The 20,310-nt window shown below is 38.3% G+C and overlaps 3 protein-coding genes across 3 annotated transcripts; 1 reads left to right on the forward strand and 2 right to left on the reverse strand.

The window, feature by feature from the left end:
* The first annotated feature begins 1,410 nt into the window (after nucleotides 1–1,410).
* Nucleotides 1,411–6,789, forward strand: nlrc3l1 (NLR family, CARD domain containing 3-like 1). The gene is made up of 7 exons (XM_074611654.1): nucleotides 1,411–1,533; nucleotides 3,042–3,314; nucleotides 3,437–3,538; nucleotides 3,718–3,795; nucleotides 3,881–3,989; nucleotides 4,099–4,339; nucleotides 4,464–6,789. Exons 2-7 carry the CDS (start codon nucleotides 3,139–3,141, stop codon nucleotides 6,035–6,037), a joined length of 2,280 nt encoding a protein of 759 aa, XP_074467755.1. The 5' UTR covers nucleotides 1,411–1,533; nucleotides 3,042–3,138; the 3' UTR covers nucleotides 6,038–6,789.
* Nucleotides 6,790–7,261: 472 nt separating this feature from the next.
* Nucleotides 7,262–8,683, reverse strand: LOC141753210 (interleukin-1 receptor accessory protein-like). Its single transcript, XM_074611659.1, has 5 exons — nucleotides 8,621–8,683; nucleotides 8,496–8,537; nucleotides 8,352–8,414; nucleotides 8,054–8,180; nucleotides 7,262–7,586 (listed from the first exon to the last, which is right to left on the reverse strand). Exons 1-5 carry the CDS (start codon nucleotides 8,643–8,645, stop codon nucleotides 7,403–7,405), a joined length of 441 nt encoding a protein of 146 aa, XP_074467760.1. The 5' UTR covers nucleotides 8,646–8,683; the 3' UTR covers nucleotides 7,262–7,402.
* Nucleotides 8,684–8,973: 290 nt separating this feature from the next.
* Nucleotides 8,974–19,657, reverse strand: rnf121 (ring finger protein 121). The gene is made up of 9 exons (XM_074611657.1): nucleotides 19,512–19,657; nucleotides 16,635–16,672; nucleotides 15,987–16,128; nucleotides 15,449–15,603; nucleotides 15,212–15,319; nucleotides 13,021–13,141; nucleotides 12,796–12,929; nucleotides 11,864–11,965; nucleotides 8,974–10,732 (listed from the first exon to the last, which is right to left on the reverse strand). Exons 1-9 carry the CDS (start codon nucleotides 19,587–19,589, stop codon nucleotides 10,612–10,614), a joined length of 999 nt encoding a protein of 332 aa, XP_074467758.1. The 5' UTR covers nucleotides 19,590–19,657; the 3' UTR covers nucleotides 8,974–10,611.
* Nucleotides 19,658–20,310: the final 653 nt, after the last annotated feature.

Below are 20,310 nucleotides of genomic sequence, written 5' to 3' on the forward strand. Positions count from 1 at the left end.
ACATGAAAGATCAAAAGACCATTTTCTGTTTATAATACATGTAACACATTACTACACAAATAAATGTACTGTATACAAATGTGCATATCCTTTTTCTGTGTAACTATTAGAGTATTGTAGAGTATTTGACCTACTGTTGAAATGGGAATCTAAAAAGCTCAGTGCACATACACAACAGCATTTAGCTAGACAAAACTGTCATTCTGTACTAGTACAGTAAGCAGTCAGTGTCAACAAACAGTAGAACAAAACAGAGATTTGTATATAAGAAACATTTCCAGGGTTGACTGACATGGTGAGAAAATGCCTAAACATTTTGACGGCTCACAAACACGATGACAAAACAACTTTTAATTTTGGTGCCATTTGCCAATTTACTGACACAATAACTAGGTTTTGAAGCATGAATGAAGTTTTTGGGTGAGTTACTACCTTTTGTAAAGGTGCAATGGAGTTGTGATGACCCATGAAACAGTTGTGACAATTGCACTTACAGTTTAATGAAAGTTAAGACTGTTTCAATAAATGTGCCAAAGCGATTGAGAAAAACTGTAAAGGTGAATTCCACCATTTTTACCCATCAAAGTCTGTTTACAAGTAGGGCGTAGCCTATGTTAGCTATAGGTTAATTTATATGTATGTTTTTGTGGTTCTGGAGGGGGTTCAACTGATGTCAGTTGGGGCTTAAAACTACAAAATCTGGGTGTGTGAAGTTAGAAAGAAGTTACCGGGTTACCGTCTGGTAGCCCGCTCCTCATCTCTGCCTGAGGCTAGTGACTCCAGGCTACTTTGGCCACTACTAGCATAACACATCTGAATCTCTGACAGAACTGCCAGCAGTGGAGTTGTATTGTGGGTAAATGTAGGATGTAGTAAGAAGAATCAGTGGAATAAGTGATCATTGTGAGTCGAACAGTGTTAGCTATATGAGCGCAATGCTAAACCCTTATAAACTAAGCTGTTCAAGTTCTTTGGTCACTAAATAGGCCTGATTTGGGCCAGCTGTGCACCATCTGTTTTCACACAGTATTTATCTTGCTTCAATTTGAAAAACATTCATTCATCGTTCATATGTATTATTACTTGTATTACTATAATTATTATTATTATGATTATTATGATGATTATTATTATCATCAATAATAATAAATATGAGCAAAAAAAGCAGAGTAAATCAACTGTCTGGGGACTTCCACTGTAAACTAATATTCTGCTGAATAACTTTGCCTTCACAAACATGGTATCAGCCACAAGCTTTGTTAAACGTTTACAAATATTGTATGAGATGAAACTTTCTGTTCATGGGATGATGACTACTTGTTAGTGTAAAAAAAAACATTTACACAATGTCATCTAGTCCTTTTTCACAGAAAGACTGCATGTTGTTCACACTTCCGGCCTGTAGGGGGCGAGAGAGTCTGCTTTGCAATGTTTTTGCTACTCTCGCGATAGGACAAGAAGGGGGAAGAAACTTTGACTTCCTGTAACGAACTGAAGCGAAGGAAAGTTCACATTTATTCCTGGCATAAACCAGTAAGTAGCAATAATGTATTTGTGTCATTACCATTGCGTTTATATTTACATTTTGACCACTATGAAAGTAATGTTATAACTTAGAACTCATTTGCCTTATTCCTGGTTTGAGCCCTCCTGGTGCGCCAGTCTCTCATCCTATTTTCATGTCATCCTATTTTCATACGCAAGTTCTAAATTGAAGCTAACGTTCATAAACGTCATAAACGTTAAATCATAAACGCATAATAACACCCTGTTGACTTTATTTGCGCTAATGTGTCATGTGGAGAGGTGATCAGACAACTGTCTGCCACTGACATATCACATGTGGAGAAGTCAAAGCGGAAGAGTGAGGTTGAAATACCAAGTAATGTCAAAACTAGGTCATGTCCATTTACATTTATGCTAGCTCAAGCTGTTCCCACTGTTTCCGTTAACATGGTTCTTCAGTCACACTTTTACTCCTGTTAATACATGAGTACTATGATGAAGGTAGGCAGAGCGAGCCAGAGGCTTACAACCGTGGAACTTTTGATTTTAGCATCTCCAAGTTCATATGAGGAAGAAAATGAGCAACTGTGTAATCTGGCGGGGATAAAACCCTGCTTAACCCTCCATATTACATTCACAAGTTATTACAGGTTATTACACTGTGCTTTTCCCTTTCCCAAACATGTACTTGTTTCTGGTGAAACACTGATGATCGTGTGTTATACTTCACATTATTATCTTGAAATTGATTTGGCTCAATTTTCACAACAATGTAGTTAAGTGCAAAACCCTTAAACTGCTATCCTCTTATTTTGGGCTCAAAATAAAAACAGCGCAAAGACATTATAAAATGATCATGCATCAAGTTTATAACAGCATTACAACATTATAAATGTTCATGTATCAAACAGAAGCAAACACAAGTAACAACAAGAAAACATGCTTCTTAGAGTAGGCTAAGCCTTTACACTACTGTAAATCTGTCAAAGGCAAAATGATGATTGTTCTTTGCTCGTTAATTTTTCTGTTCTGTATCTACCATAAAGGCTGTGACATAACATTGTTTCATTGCAAAAGATAATCTTATTTTATTTTAAATAATGCAGTATCATAATGTAGTAGGGCTGCACAATTAATCAAAATTCTACTCCAATTTTCAAATCGCAGGAGGTGTAATATTTGTTAAAGGTGAAATGTGTGTCTAAATACCATTTTATATTAAATATTGTGGTGCTGCAGAGATGTCTTGGCCTACACATCATATTCTACAGACTTAAGAAAACATCTTTGTTTGGTACAGAACCGTTGAAATGATGATGATCGTAAATCATATCGCAATTGCAATATCAGTCAAAATAATCGCAATTCGTTTTTCAAAATCGTTCAGGCCTATTATGTAGCGCAGACACAACCTGAATAAGCTTCCAACAGAAGAAACCTGAAAAGCTGGTTTGGTGTTAAGTTCCTTATCACACACCCTGATAGAGAATATGAGAGCTGATATCATGTATTTTCTCTTGTTTGTTCTTCTGCAGGTACAGACAGGTTACTGTCCTGAGGCTATCCCTGGTGATCCTGAGGGATCACTGTATGTGCTCATCATGTTAGTCGTTGGCCGACCCTTTCTATGACATGATGGACGACAGTGAGTTGGTGGCGATGGCCACGCCGACAGGCAGCTCTTCCGCCGGGGATGCAGTGTCTGGTAGAGGACAGAGTGCATCTAATGAAGATGACGAGCTCTTCTACATCCCTGAGAGAAGACCTTCTCTGGACCTGGGGCCGAGTCCAATGGATACCAGCCACTGGTACTGAGATTTATCACTCACAAGCCCTAAGGTTCCTCTCTCTCACTGTAGGGCAGTAACTCTGGATAGTGTTTTATCTAGTAAAATATATCTTAAGTTGCCATGCTACTCTTTTTTTTCAGGCATTATGTGGACCAGGCCTATTCTCCAGCTCTGAGCTACGGATCAATGACAAGTGAGGACAACTCAAGCAACATGGAAGATGAAGATGGATCCTCCACGAGGTACAAACAAGACTAGAAGTATTCAAAGCTTAAATCGGTCAATAAATTAATGCGTTCATCACAATAAACCCAGGAAGCAGCTTTGCTTGTATGTACCTTTCAATGCTTTGTTTCATTGTAAAGCTGGAAAATTGTAATGACTTGTGGTTGCATTGAATATATTGTCATCCTGGTTTTAGGGTCCAGCTGGACAGAGCAGATTCATACTCTAGCTGCTACTCCTTGGACAGCGACGATTGTGAAAAGATGATCCCCAAGTAAGAAAAACACCCACGGCGGCGCTTACACATGTTAGTGCATGATTACATACTAAACTGACACTAAAATATGTTTAATCACCAGGCTTAAAAGCAAAGATGATACCGTCTCAGAGCCTTCTGACACGCCTGAGTTAATCCAAGACCCAAATGAGATTAGGCATCCTTCTCTGACAGTGGCATTCACTTTCAAGGTTAGTTTGCGTTTCCCCTTTGTCTTTATCGGTTTTAAAGAAATGAAATAGAAAAATATCCTCTTGGTGAAAACAAAAGCATTGAATTTAATCCTTCCTTTGGAACCAGGCTATTTCTGACACCCTTGGGAAGCTGTCCAATGGAGACATTCAGAGATTCAAGATGATGTTGTGGAAGCGTTACCCACAGTCCTTCAACACTCCTCCCCAAGGCATGGACATGGTGGACCTTGTGGACCGGTTGCTCGAGTGTTACAGCCTAGAGGTATCTTTGCAGATCACCAAAACCCTTCTTGAGGAAATCGAGCAAAAGAAGATGATTGATTATCTCCAGACTTTGTGCATCAGAAGTAAGTAGGCTCCTGTATGTCTTAATGTCTTATTACTGTTAATTGAATCTCAACAACAGGAATGATGATGAAAGAAATGAGAGAATCGTACATAATTACATGCTCATTTTTTTTCTTTTTTCAGATGAAGTACGTCACGATTTAAGCGAGACTCTGAAAAGGACATACGGCGAAGTATGTGAGGAATCGGCCACGCCGGTAGAGAAAAGGCCCTTTGACGACGTCTTCACTGATCTCTATATCACCTCAACATGTGATAATGGCCCAAATATTGAACATGAGGTCATGACCATAGCAAAGCTGGACAGCAACCGGGAAGAAGTGAAACCGCTCTCCACTAAGGATATTTTGAGCACTGAAAGGCTGGAGCGCTCAAACTTAAAGTTGATGCTGGTCGTAGGTGTGGCAGGGTCAGGGAAGTCGATGGCGGTCAGAAGGTTGATCCTCGACTGGATTGAAAAGCGGTCCCACCAGCATGTATCCTTCTTGTTTCCTTTGCCGTTCAGAGAGCTCAAACAGTTTGAGGATTCTGAGATCTCCCTGTTGAAAATAATACAAACACTCTACCCAGAAACAAAGAAACTGAGGGAGGCGGATTATAGAGCCGATGACTGCAAAATAATGTTTATCTTTGACGGCCTTGATGAGTACAATGGGAAGCTTGACTTTCAAAACACTTCGCTTCTCGGTGACCAAACAGACTCCACCACCCTGAACGTCATCGTGGTCAACCTCCTCAGAGCGAGGCTGCTCTACCGTGCCCTGTTCCTGGTCTTTACTCGGCCGCAAGTGAAGCGCTACGTCCCTTGGGATACGCATTATGATGAGATAGACGTGTGCGGTTTCCGTGACCCTGAAAAGGACGAGTACTTTAAGAAGAGATTTAAAGACCCAGATCAAGCAGCTCGAGTTATTGCGTACATCAACTCCTCCAAAACCCTCCGCATCATGTGCCACCTGCCCTTGTTTTGCTCGCTGGTGGCCGACGAGTACCAGCAGGTATTCACAGAACAAGGAACACGGGCAGAGCTGCCCAGGAGCATCACCTACATGTACACAAAGCTGCTGCTCGCACTCATACGTCAGCATCGCGCAATTAGAGCTCCACCTCGTAGCCTAGATAAAGAGAGAGACTTCCTCATGAAACTTGGAAAGTTGGCCTTCACCATGCTGGAACAAGGCCAGTTCAAGATCACCAAGTACGACTGGAAAGAGGTTGGCATCAGCAGCGAGGAGGCAGTGATTAACAGTGGCCTGTGTACACAATACATCACAAAGCCATTTGTCTTGTCCCAGGAGAAAGTCCTCAGCTTTATCCACCCCACCATGCAGGAGTACCTGGCTGCCCTTTATGTGTTTCTCTCCTTTACAAACCATGGGAAGAACATTTTTGAGCAGCATCTTAAAGACAAGTTCAAGGGGATGTTTAGGGCACAAAAGGTGATGGAGCTGTACAAGAGCGCCATGGACAGAAGCCTGCTGTGTGATGACGGCAAGCTGGACATCTTCCTGCGTTTCCTGCTGGGAATGGCTCTTAAGACCAACCTGGAACTCCTCCAACCATTGTGCACATCTTCTGTAAAGTGGCCAACAGTCGTTGAAGATGCTGCTGCCCTCATCAGGAAGAGGATCAGAGAAAACCAGTATCCTGGCAGGAATAGCAACTTGCAGTGCTGCCTGGAAGAGCTGGGTGTGTGAGAGGCAACATCCAGTTGATCACTCTTTTAAACACTGATCACTATGCAAAAATGATTTTGATGATTCTGAATTCCAATAGGAGGAAAACTTTAAAGACAAGTGCCTGCCCTGATGGAGAAACATGTTTCTCTCTGATTCAATCAACATTTGCACTAATGAAGATTTAAAAACATCACCTCTGAAGTTACATTGATGTACCAAAGATATGGAAACAGAATCTTTTAAGGAAATGGGATGGTGTGATTTAATGTGTGTGTTAATATGGATTTAAAGAAGCTGAAAGATAATAAGGGGCCTTATTTTGTTAGTTTTTTTTTTTTCCTGCTTTTATACAATCAAATAGTTTTGATGGATGTTATTAATTATTGCTTGTCTTGCCAACTTGCGCTTGAAAGTCCTAAAATTTTAGTTTTTTAACTGCACTACTAAGCCAATATCATGAGCAAAATGACTATTGCTCTGAGCAATATAAAGTATGTCACAACTTAAAATTATTTTGCACTTTTAAGTTTTGTTGATCAATTTTTGTTTGTTGGCTGCTTGCATTAATGTTTGGTATGTAATGCAGTAATCACATTGAAGGGCTGTAGTTGTCATTGTTTATCCTACACTAATCCCTCTCATCACTGCCACACAGGGATATTCATTGGGAAACCTGTTTAAAATAAGTGGTACAATGAACAATAAATCTCTAACAACCAAAGGGTTCCTTCACAGGACACTTGAGTTTGTGAATGAACTGACTGATTCAACTTTGTCTCATTGTGGAGTATATTTTCATTTGGTTCAAAAGTACACACATAAGGTGGCTTATCGCCAGAAAACAGACTTTGCAATGATACACAAACATAGCAAATAGCTTAGCAATTAACTGTTACAATATTCCATATATTCTGCAGTCAGTAGATAGCAGCGTTGTGTGGTAGACTCATCTAAATGACTAATTTAGGGTGCATTCAGTTCCACATAAAATGTTGCCCCTGGATGTTGTGTTTCCTTGGGTAAAGAGGATGCTGCATCGAATTTATATTAGGAGAGCGTAATAATATACTCCAGTTTCTGTTTGGTTTCACCTCAAGGTATCGGAAGGAGTCGCGTTTTACATTTTAACACTACTGGTCTCACTGATGGGAAGCCATCAAAAGGAAAATGATGTACGACTGTGGAACCGAATGCACCCAAAGTTTTGTACATTTCTTCATCCAACTTGTCTTTGGCATAGTTTTGGCATAGTTCTCCCAACCAACAGTATAACACAGAATAGTACATTCACAGATAAAGTTGACTTGACTTGTGAAATATGAGTTAGTGTGCAAGACAAGTGAAATGTGGCTCAGAGCATTCCACTTTTTACTGTATTGACATTCAGTGTTTTCTCTTCTTTCCTACTTTACAATCACTAACAACTGTTTCTACTAACATTATGTTCTTTTGGCTCATTCCAGCGGCGTTAATCACCACACAGGTGAAGGTGGATTTGAAGTCCTCTGTCGTGACATTCTTCAACAGCAATCTCCTCTTTAGGATCGCACCCTCCTTTGAAGTCGATCTATAACAAAGTCATACAGCTCAGTCGCAGGTTGGTTTCAGGATGTTGCATCAATCATTACTCTGCTTTCTAACAAGAGAACTCCCATTTAAAAATACACCCTAGCTTGGCTGCCAACAAATTATGTAGCCCTTAAAGAGGACCGATTATGCTTTTTTAGTTTTTTTCTATACAGCAAAGTTACAAAGCCCAACGTCCATGCCAAAGGGAGTTATTCTCCCCCACAGGGGGCAGGGCAGGAGCTCAAACAGAGCATTTCAGACAGAGAGTGGCAAGAGCTGCTGCAGCACAGCCGGTATGAGAAAAGTAAAGCGTTTTTTGAACATTAAAAATGTAAACATGTTTTAGTAGAAACCCCAAATATGAGTATGCACCTGAAAATGAGTATAATAGGTCCTCTTTAAATGGCTAAAACTGTATGCTCTGTTAAGGTCATTTCCATTAAAGTCAAAACTCAAAATACTCACTCCTCTGATTCTACTATTCTGTCACTGCTGAGCAGGTCTTCAGGGAAAGAGCCATTGACAAGCCAGTAGATGAGTGTCACATCTTTACTATTTGCATATGCTCGACAGTGAAGAAACAGCCGCTCACCTGTAAATCAGAATACACCCAGACCCATCATACACAATAACAGTATAGCATCATTGTATGTACATGACCCCTTAAATATAGCTTCATAATAAAAACAATACCCAATTACAGATTATGTATGCTGTAAATAATAAATACTTGTTGGTTCATTTGTATGTGCACAAGTGTTACCTGGATGAGCTTCTATTTTATCATGTTTTGGACAAATGATCTTTGGAGTTTCATCCTGAGAAACTGAAGAACAAATTAAGGTTAGCACAAAAACATAAAAATACATCAAAAATAAAACTTTGTCACCGACAAAATATACTGTACCTGGAAATCCATCTGCAAGCAGCATACACAGATATCCAAAGGCTGATGCAGAGATACAACATACTCACTACAAATGCCACAATACAGTGAAAACGACTGATGTTGGTATTACAAAGTATTATTACCTGTGACAACGGATGGCAGCTTCATATCGACTCCTCCAGTGAGAGCTGTGTAATGTTGACTGCCGTTGGGGATTACTATATATACACAAACATAATTCACTTCCCTACGCCCACTCACACACAGTGCGTGGACATACGCTACGTGGGGAATTCCTCAGAAAACTAGCCAACACGTTTTAGGCAGTTTTTGTTGACACTGGTTGTTACATAAATAAAGCATGCTGACTAATTCACAGCTCTCTGTCTTGTGATTCCAATTGTTTCAATACATAATGTCACCAAGTGGACAATAACTTTAAATGTTGGAAAAATAAACCTCAAGGACGCAAGGATAAAGACATCTACAAACGATCTAAACCATGTGACATTTATTAACTGATCTTGATCAAAACATTGACAACAAAACAAAATAATCATGTGAGCCTTGTTGTACAGTCCCTTTACTGTGCAAGTTTGTAGAAAGGTCCAAGGAAAATAGAGTTGGTGTGTACTGTGACCAGTACCTGCAAAAACCAACCAACTTCCAGCAACTTTGGACTAGAAAAGACACATATAAAGGGACCTCGGATTGAACAGATCACATAAAAATAAGACTGGCACCATCAGCACTCCCACTGAGTTAAAGGATCATTCTACGATATTTTGTTTACTTTCCCCTTCTAATCATATTTAAACAATCACTCATTTTAGTCAAGTTACTAAACATAGCTTTGGTTTGTGCTTCCTGTGTCACTCCAATTTCAGAACAGGTAGTTCACCCAAAAAACATTTTTAAATCTATATTTTCTCACTTATTGGTATTTAGCCAATGCAGATAGTTTTGTTTTTTGTTGGCCTGGCTTTGTGATATCCATCTCTGAGATTTTTGCTGCTACCCCAATACAACAGAGGTGAATTTGATTTTGTAAGTAATGCTCAGCACTGAAAAATGTAATTTATAAACAGCAACGTGTCACTCCAGAAACTCTTGAATTAACACAGAACAGTGTAAACAGTTTCACAGGGACTATTTTTTTGGTAGAAAGTAGTTCCAAAGAAAACAGCTAGCACAGCCAAACCAAAACTATCATTATAGCTAGATACAACCACAAGTGATTTTTTTTTTTTTGCAATTTAGGTGAACTGACCCTTTAGTACAAATAGTTAATTATGTGAGTGAAAACAGAAGACCTTGTTTGATAGAAAAGTGACATTCCCCCACTACAGATCATAAAAACGTATTGATGTGAGATATTGTATAAAGGGTAAAGTCAAAGTAAATATGATTATATGTTTTGCCCGATGGTATGAATGAGTGTCCATGAAGACAGTGAGGACATTTTGAAATCCTGTAACATCCGGTTCCATCTTATCAACTACTCTATAAGAAATCCTTTGTTTAACTACAGTTAGCACTTCTCCCAGAATGATGACGCCTCCCGTCACATGACGCATGACTGGCTGCGCTAAGGAAATCCTCAGTCATGTCACTTGAGTTAAAAATATAGAATCAAGGTCAAACCGCTATATGAGTGAGTGCATAAATGACGCAGTGGGAAAATGACTCCATTTGGGGACATTGTGTATGTGTACTTTGGAGGCACAGGGAGCTTCCCATTCAATCTTTATTACTCATGTGTGATAGCCATCATCATCATGAGGATGACCTCCAGCACGATCCTTTAACTAAGAATTAACAAACACTTAAGACATAAATTAGTAAAAAGCACCTCTCTAATGACATTTAGAACCGCTTTACTAGGTCATAAGATGCACAAACCAATTATCAAGGTGTAACGCTGTGTGAAGCAAATCCTGGGAAATTGACATCCAAATTCATTACCAATAAAATTCAAATAAACTGTAAATTCAGATATGTGCCTATAAATATATACAAAAAGTACAGACACTTTTTATTGGTGTTTTAGTTCAATGTTAGGCCCTCAGTCTTTTGAGCCAGTGCATATCATCTCCGTATGGCGTGTATGTCCATTTCTGACAGCCGCTGCAGGTCACTCCAGACCCAGGATGTAGTTGATGCCTTGAACAAATCCAATAATAACAGGCTGCCAGGCCACCAAGTACCGAAGCCAGTCTAAAAGTTGTCCATACATGACATGTGGCCTCTCCCAGCTAAAAAAAAATGGGTTAAGGAGAAAAAAACCTTCAATAGCAATCAAAACTGGTTAATAAATGGGAGCAAATATAAAGCCTTAATAATATACAACTGATGGCAGATGACCATGAGGAGCTAGAAACCACTTTCATTTTCTGTGTAGGGCATTATTTTTATTATAGAGAGTGTCCTAGTTGTCTGAAGGGTAAACTCTGAGCCACAAAAAGGAACAGGAACTTGTGGTGTACGACCTATAAATGTTTCATATCCCGTTCCAAACAGCCTACAATGAGATGTCTGAAAAATTCTTGTTGCTGTAGAAACTTCCCCTTTGTTACAAGAAAAACATCTTCCTCCAGTAACTCGGCATGACTGAATGTTGCCGATATGTCATCTGTAAAAATGCCCAATTAGATTTGGACCTACTTTCCCTTTTTTCTATAGTAAGTCTGAGTGTGCACATTACTATACTACATGATTTCTAAATTTACAACACTTAACTCAGAAATCATTAAGATATTAAAAAAAACAGTGAAATAATGCAGCACAGAAAAATAAACAGGTAAAGCTCACATATGTACCAAGGTCATTATTGTAAACTAAATAAAAATAATATCCTTTAAGAAAACCTGAACTGAAACGATATTTCTTGGTTAAAAAAAAAACTAATAGAAATGAACGTAAATTCATTTCAGTTTTAGTTTTTTAGCTATAGCGTATCACATATGAAAAAAGGAGACGGCATGAATTTCCATCAACTCTCGTGACATTTAACAACAGAAATGAAAGGACTTGACATTCCAGGAGATGATGCTATGCCGGAATTGCTTCACATTAGACTCTAAAGTAGTGCAAATATGAAACATTGTTGCCATTCCTGTTCTCCAGCCATGTCTTTTGTATGTTTATGTAGCTACATACTTCTGAGATATTATACCTAGCCCTAACAAAAACAAACTACTGTAAAACTAAAACTAAATATACAAAAACTAAACCTTTCCGAAAAACTGAAACTAAGCTAAAACTAGCAAACACACTCTGAAAACTAACTAAACTAAAATGAAATTGAAGTAAAAACTAAAATAATGAATGAGAATTGAAAATTCGAAACTATTCTAACCTTGATGTGTACAGAGTAAAAAGGATACGGGTTACTGAACATCCTCTTCAGATCCACCTTCTCTTTGCAGTACGGGCACATCTGCTTCTTTCCGACGATGCACCATCCTCTTATGCAGAACTCATGGAACCTGGATTTGGAGTTAAGGCTCTGTACTTTAGTGTGTGAGCATTAGTTCAAACGCCGGCTCAAAATTCTGCATAAAGCAAGCATATTTGCCCACTCCCATGTTGATATGTCTCCCTTTAAGGTACATTTTGAACAGATAAAAAAAATTGTGATTAATCATGGACAATCATGCGATTGATCACGGTTAAATATTTTAATCGATTGACAGCCCTAGCAAATATATAAATTGTTTTTTTTGTAAAATATTCTTTCTATTCTATTTTTTTTTCTAAATTTTAGTTGCTTTCTGGAGCTACGCACAAAAGCATTTCACTACACGTTGTACTGTGCATGATTGTGTATGTGACAAATAAACGTGATTTAATTTAAATTTCGACTCTGAAATAATTACTAAAACCCAACAATTTTGGATTTGTGGGCCTGATGCCAATGCCCCAAAAAATACTTTAACGATATATTGGCCGATATTTGTTTTTACTAATATTACAATGTTGGTGAGGATGCTCCAAAATATATGGTTTATGGTTTGGGCTCTCTAGTTATTCTCTATACTAATCTGTAAACAGTTGCGTGTTAGTTACAGTGGACAAACGCAGCAGGAGATAACAAGGGGGGAAGTAATATAAATTAGATGAACAGACTGTCGTAACATCAACAGTCAAGTTACTTAACTCTGCCAGTCAACGGAGTACACAATAGTTTCGACACAAACTCACCATGACTTTGCTTTTATAGACATGAAATAAGTCATCATGCAGTTCAACTTCTCTTTCATTGATAAAAACAAGATAGTGGCATGAAAATATGTCTTTATCTGACAAGGAAGGATACACATGGTTGCAGGATAATCTGTACGTGTTCTCAATAATCCCCTCCTCACTGACATCTACAAGGATGGGCTGACCGCACACAGCACAGATATTGTCAGAGAGGTGCTTGGTTGGCATGCCGGATGCACTGTAATACTATAAAAAAAAGAGAGAGATAACAGTCAAAATTATGTTTTAGCTAACAGGCGTTACCTCCACAGAAACAAACAGTGTCTGCAATCCGTACCCCAACAGTTGAAGCCATGAAGTCTGCACACATCTCTGCAAAGTCCCTTCCTAGAACCCCGTAGTACAGGCCGTAGAACAGTAGTGAAACGCCAAAGTCCATTGCATCCTCCGGCTTTATCCTGGACAGAGAAGACACTGTATGGAAATCATGGCTCAGGTGGTGTTCAACGTCGACTTTTATTTAGTTCAGAAAACAGATTGTCTGTTTTATATTTTCAGTGTACAGCAAAGAATACATATTTTGGAGGACAACATTAATTTGCTTTAAAGGTGCTAAATGTGAGATTGGGAGCATTTCTATTGCCTCTGCACGGCTCTCAACATGGCGACGGCAGAGCCAGTGGCTCGCAGCTAACGTTGCTAACAGGGAAAACAACGGCAACAGTGCTGACAGAGCTAACAGTGTTAACCTGGGTGTGGATGCTATGCTTCCGCAACGGCGCCGTCGGTCGGGAGGTTGTTATCAGCTGTAACCGCCGTATGAGAGCAGTGCAGAGCGGCGGCCGTGGCCTAGCCAGTGGGGCACGCTCACATGCATGAACATGCACAGCCGGCCGGCTATGTCAACAAAGCACAGAAAAGCTCTGTTTACAACACACACAGAGGAAGAGTGACTTCATTCTCCGCTGAGGTAGACATTACTCCTTTATATCTTTACATAATGAGTAGTTGTTTGCTGCTATATTAATGCTCTGGATATCGTATAAAGAACCTTTAAATTGTAGTATGTCGATCAAGCTTTTTACATATTTGTCTGTGCATACAAAAGCTATAAATCTGTTTTGATGATTAGCTATTTCAGGATATCAATAAATCCAAATGCAAGGAAGTATTCAAGTTAGGTGGCATTTCCAGGTAGGAAGTGTGAAATTGTTGGATATTTGCATAGGAAGCGTTAAGGTACTTTCCTGTCTATTTTGAAAAAAAAGAATTCATCATATATTGGTTCCTAAGGTGGAACAGACAATCCCAGAGCACCTAAGAAGACAATTATGATAAGAAGAATTTACAATTGTGAAAAATGACGCATATAACATTTTCAATTAATTTTGTTCGAAAACTGTCAATATAGAATCATATGTTGTACACTTATTTTCTTTCTTATTTTGCGCCTTGTCAGTCATCTGTGAAGCATTTTGAACTGCACTAACCTGTATGATAGGCTCTATACAAAAACAGTTTGATTGATTGGTTGATATCACCTCATTTAAATGTAGTGAGCGAGGTCTGAAATGTTTTAACCAATTAAAAAGGTGCATCACGGTGCAGCTTCGCTAAACTAATAATAATATACTTGGCTTTAGTGAGTGTATTACCTTAGGGCTTATACTTTTTTTAAATTTAGCAACTTCCACTCCGTGTGTCAGAAGCAGAAAACGTAAAAGCTCATTACCATTACGAACAGAGAGAAAAGACATTTGTCATTTCCTTGTCTATAGGGAAGTGTCTGTCATAACTACGCATGTTTGTATGTCACTGGGGATGATAATAGCTTACTGTGATGATGCATTTATAAACTTATCACATGATGGTCATGGTCATGGTGTTTACTTTACAGTGAGTTTACCTTTAAACACATATACCTGAGGTCAGCTATGGATCCATGCTATGGAGCCGTGAAGCAGGCAGTCAAAAAGTGTTATTTTATTATATTTGTATACCTGTACCTCTTCTGTGTTTCATTCTGTTTGCTGCTGTTGCTGCTTTTACACCCGAATTTCCCTCCGGGGATTAATAAAGGTTCATTTTATCTTATCTTATTGGCTCTTTTCCCTGATAAAGTCAGTCAAATTCTATAATCCTGGTGGGAGATGGATTCTAGTAGTGCTTCAATGCATAAAAAGACGAGAAACCAACCACAGAACCAGATTATAAAAGACTGAAGTGAGTGAAGCACCTATTAATAGGGATTCAGATGACAGGTGGATGTTGCAGGAGCAGTGATGATCAAGAGGGGTATTTAAAAAAGACAAAACAACACCATCTAGTGGCAGCTAAGTGCTACATGTTGGAAACTGAACTTATTACATCCAAGCTGGAAAAGATGACTACTCCTGTCCAGGAGTCTGCCGTTTGAAGGATTTTATTTTCAATGCTGTAAATCAATATCTACTAAAATGTTTGGTTATGGTTCATTTAGCACCACTGAAATATATATAATAAATATATATGGAACCGACAATACATACCTGAATATTAGGTTTATACCAAAAAGTGTAAACATGACAACACTGTAGCCAACGATTCCTGTGGCATAGCTGATCTTGTAGAGGAGGAGGAACCACTTATACACCAACCTACAGTGGCCAAAGAGAAGGAATGTGTTAGAATATGTCAGAATGTGTCAGGGACAATTCAATCCACAATAATGGAAAGGCAGACCTCTTCAATTACAGGATTTGATTAGGTGTAAACAATGGTTATACCTCGGTGTGGTGCAGGCCAGTGGCTTGCGAGTGGCACGGTAGGAGATGTACGCTGTGATGACAGAGAAGATAAACCACGTGGTCAGGAACCTCCACCAGTGAAGTTTGGTAGTAAAGTAGAGAGGAACTACCCACATCTGGAACAGAGTCACCAGCTACAGGACAGCAGAGGGTAAATGTTAGAAGATGCTTGTACATCAGGAAAAAAAGGATACCACCAACAGACATAGGGTGAACATAAAAACAGAGACACTACTGATAACATTTCATATTTGGACAGTTTGGGACAAGATGGAAAATACCATATATATCCTTATTTGAGAAAAACGTATTGATACATATTTATGATACACCATGTGTTGCCATATGGACAGAAAATATAAGAAAATACAGACTTGTGAGGGACAACACGGTACCAGTACATGTTCTCTTATCCACTCCTTCCCCATCACTACAAATACACACACTCCTGACTTCAAATGATGGTATTTCCTAACTTTACACACAGAGCTTCAAACATTTGGCTTGTGGGTCTTACATTGTATGACTTTGGATGTCTCTGTTTCCACTGCACGAGGACTAGCTGGGCGACAACAAGGGTGACTATGAGGATCAGCACCATCTCTGCGTGCATAGCCTCATGGCCTTTGTGTTTGGCATGCATTCTTGCATGCTCCACCCTGCGGAAAAAGAAGAACATGCTCAAATAATGTTACGTAGCTAGGAGTCATACGATTTGTTTTGTCATAACAAGGCAGGATAGGCGTGCCCTTAAAGGTGTATTGTACAGCTCTGCACGTTGGTGTCTCCTAATGGCAATCAATGGGAACTGTTTGAAACGTGAACTTGAATACCTAGAAATCATGAAATGTTACTAATATCGAGATTGGCCAACCTCACAGTTCAGAATATTTTCTGATTTGTTTTTCATTTGTCAGTAGTGGGTGCAAAGGAAATACCTGTGCCTAATCTAAAAGTTCTTGATTCGGATGTATGAATATATTTTCTTTACCAAAAACCAAGCGTGTTAATGATTTAAAATGCTTGCACCCTTGATTGCAAAAACTTAATTTTTGTTGTACAGATAATTGGTCCTTCCATGCGAATGCTTCTCAGAGACAAAATAATCCCATTATATACGTTATAAAAATAAATGCATTATCCATTAGCAAGCAAAGATACTAACCTCCACTTCTCTTCTGGTGAAAGCTTGGACACGTCAAACTAAAGAAAGGAAAAAGACAAAATAATGACCATTAATGTTGACATTGTACCAAATAAGAAGCTGAACAAACTGATAATAAAATCACAGCTTAGCCATTTTGAGGAAAATTACACACGTCAAACTATAAGGAGAAAATACTACTGTAGCAGGATATCTACACCGATCAGCCATAAAATATAAGATCACTGACAGGTGAAGTAAAGAACATTGATTATCTTGTTACAATGGCACCTGGCAGTGGGTGGGATATATTAGACAGCATGTGAACATTTTGAACTTTGAACTTTGTGTTGGAAGCAGAAAAAATGGGCCAGCGTAAGGATGTGAGCGACTTTGACAAGGGCCAAATTGTGATGGCTAGACGACTGGGTCAGAGCATCTCCAAAACTGCAGTTCTTGTAGGATGTTCCCGGTCTGCAGTCGTCACAACCTACCAAAAGTGGTCCAAGGAAGGAAATCCGGTAAACCAGCAACAGGGTTAGACCCAAAGCTCATTGATTCACGCAGGGAGCGAAGACTGGCCCGTGTTGTCCGATCCAATAGAAGAGCTACAGCAGCTCAAATTGCTGAAAAAGTTCATGCTGGTTCCGATAGAAAGGTGTCAGAACACACGGATGTTGCATCGCAGTTTGGTTATGGCTGATCGGTGTGTATATTTATATATATATATATATATATATATATATATATATATATATATATATATATATATATATATATATATATATATATATATATATATATATATATATAAATATATATATATATATATATATATATATATATATATATATATATATATATATATATAAATATATATATATATATATATATAAATATATATATATATATATATATATAAATATATATATATATATATATATATATATATATATATATATAAATATATATATATATATATATATATAAATATATATATATATATATATAAATATATATATATATATATATATATTTTTATATATATATATATATATATATATATATATATATATATACACACAGTATATATTTATATCGGTGTATATTCACCAAGAGTGACGTTATGAAAACTCACTAAGTGTTGTAATGGCAATTTTCATATCTGCAGTTTAACACTGTACCTTCAGACAATGTCAGGGCCTCACATGTTCAACTTTGTCACCATAGGACAGTGACCTGACATTTTAGATCTCTGTAACTGCAAACAACAGATTGCTGAAATACTTGTTATGTCTTGTGATGCTCTGTTGTCTGCTGTGTGCTGACGCATTGATACACTTTCTATCCTTCTCTTCTTTTCTTCTTTGCACTTATCTTCATGTTATGCTTTAAATGTATAAATACTGACTACTTTTTGTATTCGGGGCTCACTTGCCACAGTCCACAACAGGTGGCTGTGCTCGTGAGTCCATCTGCAGATGCTTTAGTTATTAATGTATGCCTTTTTATTAAATTCACTGAAAGACAAGTTGTTACGTTGGTTTGTGTCTTGTTTTAACAGAAACTGCCACCACAGTGTGTTTAGCAAGTACAGTCCCTCCCAAGTTGTTGGGCTAGTTTAGCTACTTTAACATGACTGAAATGAACAGCTGTGAGCAATAACTGGTGCAATGTTGTCTTGTTATTAGAGCTTCCTATCTACCAATAAAGGCAAATAAATGAATGAAAGCTGGCAGTAGCTACACTAACAAGTATCCAACTCAAGGGTTCACAACCATTTCTTACACAAATCACACATCCTGATAAGTATGATGCATTTTCCTGTTTGAGTCATCATTTGCCACTTATTACATTTTAAGAAAAGAACCGTATTAGGACTAGATATCAATCCATGCTGCTGGCATGTATGTGAAATGCACAAGTCTCTCCACACTCCATGTTTCACTCAGCAGATTAATACATTTTTGAGTACTTGTATGCTCTCTAACCACTTATATAATAAGAGGCAGGGAAATAAACAGGCCATCAGGGCACATGCAGTCTCATTTTTCCATACAAACCACATACACTTAAATCATCAGTGAACCAAACACAAGGATCTAATGTGTATTTTTTCAGCCTATTATGATGCCAGCCATGCAGCTATTCTGCCTCTGCTGCACATTTAGTAACTACACCTACACATGAGCGACTGTAACAGCTTTTAACTCTCGTTTCAGTTCCCTCTGTGGTGTCTCTTGCACACTGTGAGCTCCTGCTCTGACATCAGTTTGACAGCCAGGTTTGGTTTGACCAGAAGATTGAAATCCTACAGGAAGTGGTTTGGTTGCTTCCCCTGGCTTGACATTGATACACCTCTTGGCCCTTAGCACAGAGAAGGCGTGACCTTTGACCCGATAAGCCACATCAGCTTTATTTGTAGAGATAATTTCTAAACGTAGCATTGAACTGAAAAAAATTGGAAAAAAAGCTGAAATAAATGCTAACTTTATTTAAAACTAAAACAGCGTCTGAACTAATTTGACCAGATGCAAGCAATCAAGTTAAGTTACATGATTTGAATGTTAGCCGGCTAGCTAGCTTAGCTTAGCTAAATTCTCTTGGGGCGTTTCTCGCTTGCAGCTGCTGTTTTGTCGAACAAAGCGCAATCAGTTATGTACAATGGACAATGCATTTTAATCTAGACCAATACCTCTGCTTGAGAACAGTTCGCTAAGAAATAGCTAGCTGCTTACTTTAGGCTAAACCTAAACCCGTGAGTAGTACCGTTGGTTAGCTAGCTAGCTAACACAGAGACACAGAGTTCAGAGTTGGCAGCCAAAGAACCGCAGTATATAAATTCAACCCCATCTGTTCTATCTGTCCTAGCACCTCGCTGTGGCGCATTACTCTTACCTGGTGCGGTTCATCGTGATGCGGCAGTCCATGGTCGTGCTCTACACCATCAACCTCCACCTCAAACACACCGGCCATCTTCGGAGTGCTGCTTTACCGTTCCGGGTCCATTAGCATCATGATTAGCATTAGCAACAAACCTAAGAGGGTAACATCCGGTCTTGTTTGGCTTTTTCCTTCAAAATAAAATTCGGGAAATGTAGGTCAAATAGTAAAGATGCGCCTTTCTGAATTGTTATGAAGTCAAGTCGTGGCTTGCAAGTTGTGCTTTGTGTTGTATAGTCTACTGATTTTTTCCGAGACAGTTTTTGATTTAGACAGAGCTATTTACCAAGATTAATTTATCAAACTTGATATGATTGTGATGTGTTAAACTGATCAGTCAATTAGAAGTAGATGCTGAATATATCATGAAGACAAATATACTACTCATTATATTTACTGTATTTATGGTTTCATATTATTTTCATTTTATTTTACGTTTCTTAAATGATGCAAACTGTTTTTCTTAAATGCTACTGAAATTGATATTTATAATAATGGATGTCATGTCACCCCAATTGTACTGCTTTAATACCTTCATGGAAAATTACACATGATGCATAGTCTTGCCATTATGCTTCTATTGCATACTATTAATCTAATCTAAAAAGGTATTACTGTAGTTATCACGTAAGGAAGGAAATGCACAAACATTCTGTGTAACACCTTGTTTATAACTTAACATGCATATGTGGTTGTTGGAGATTTGTATAGTGCAACAAACAGCCTGTATGAAGCAATCCTTCTGCTGTGATAA

Source organism: Sebastes fasciatus, chromosome 16 (assembly GCF_043250625.1).
Source record: "Sebastes fasciatus isolate fSebFas1 chromosome 16, fSebFas1.pri, whole genome shotgun sequence".
Taxonomy (NCBI): Eukaryota; Metazoa; Chordata; class Actinopteri; order Perciformes; family Sebastidae; genus Sebastes; species Sebastes fasciatus.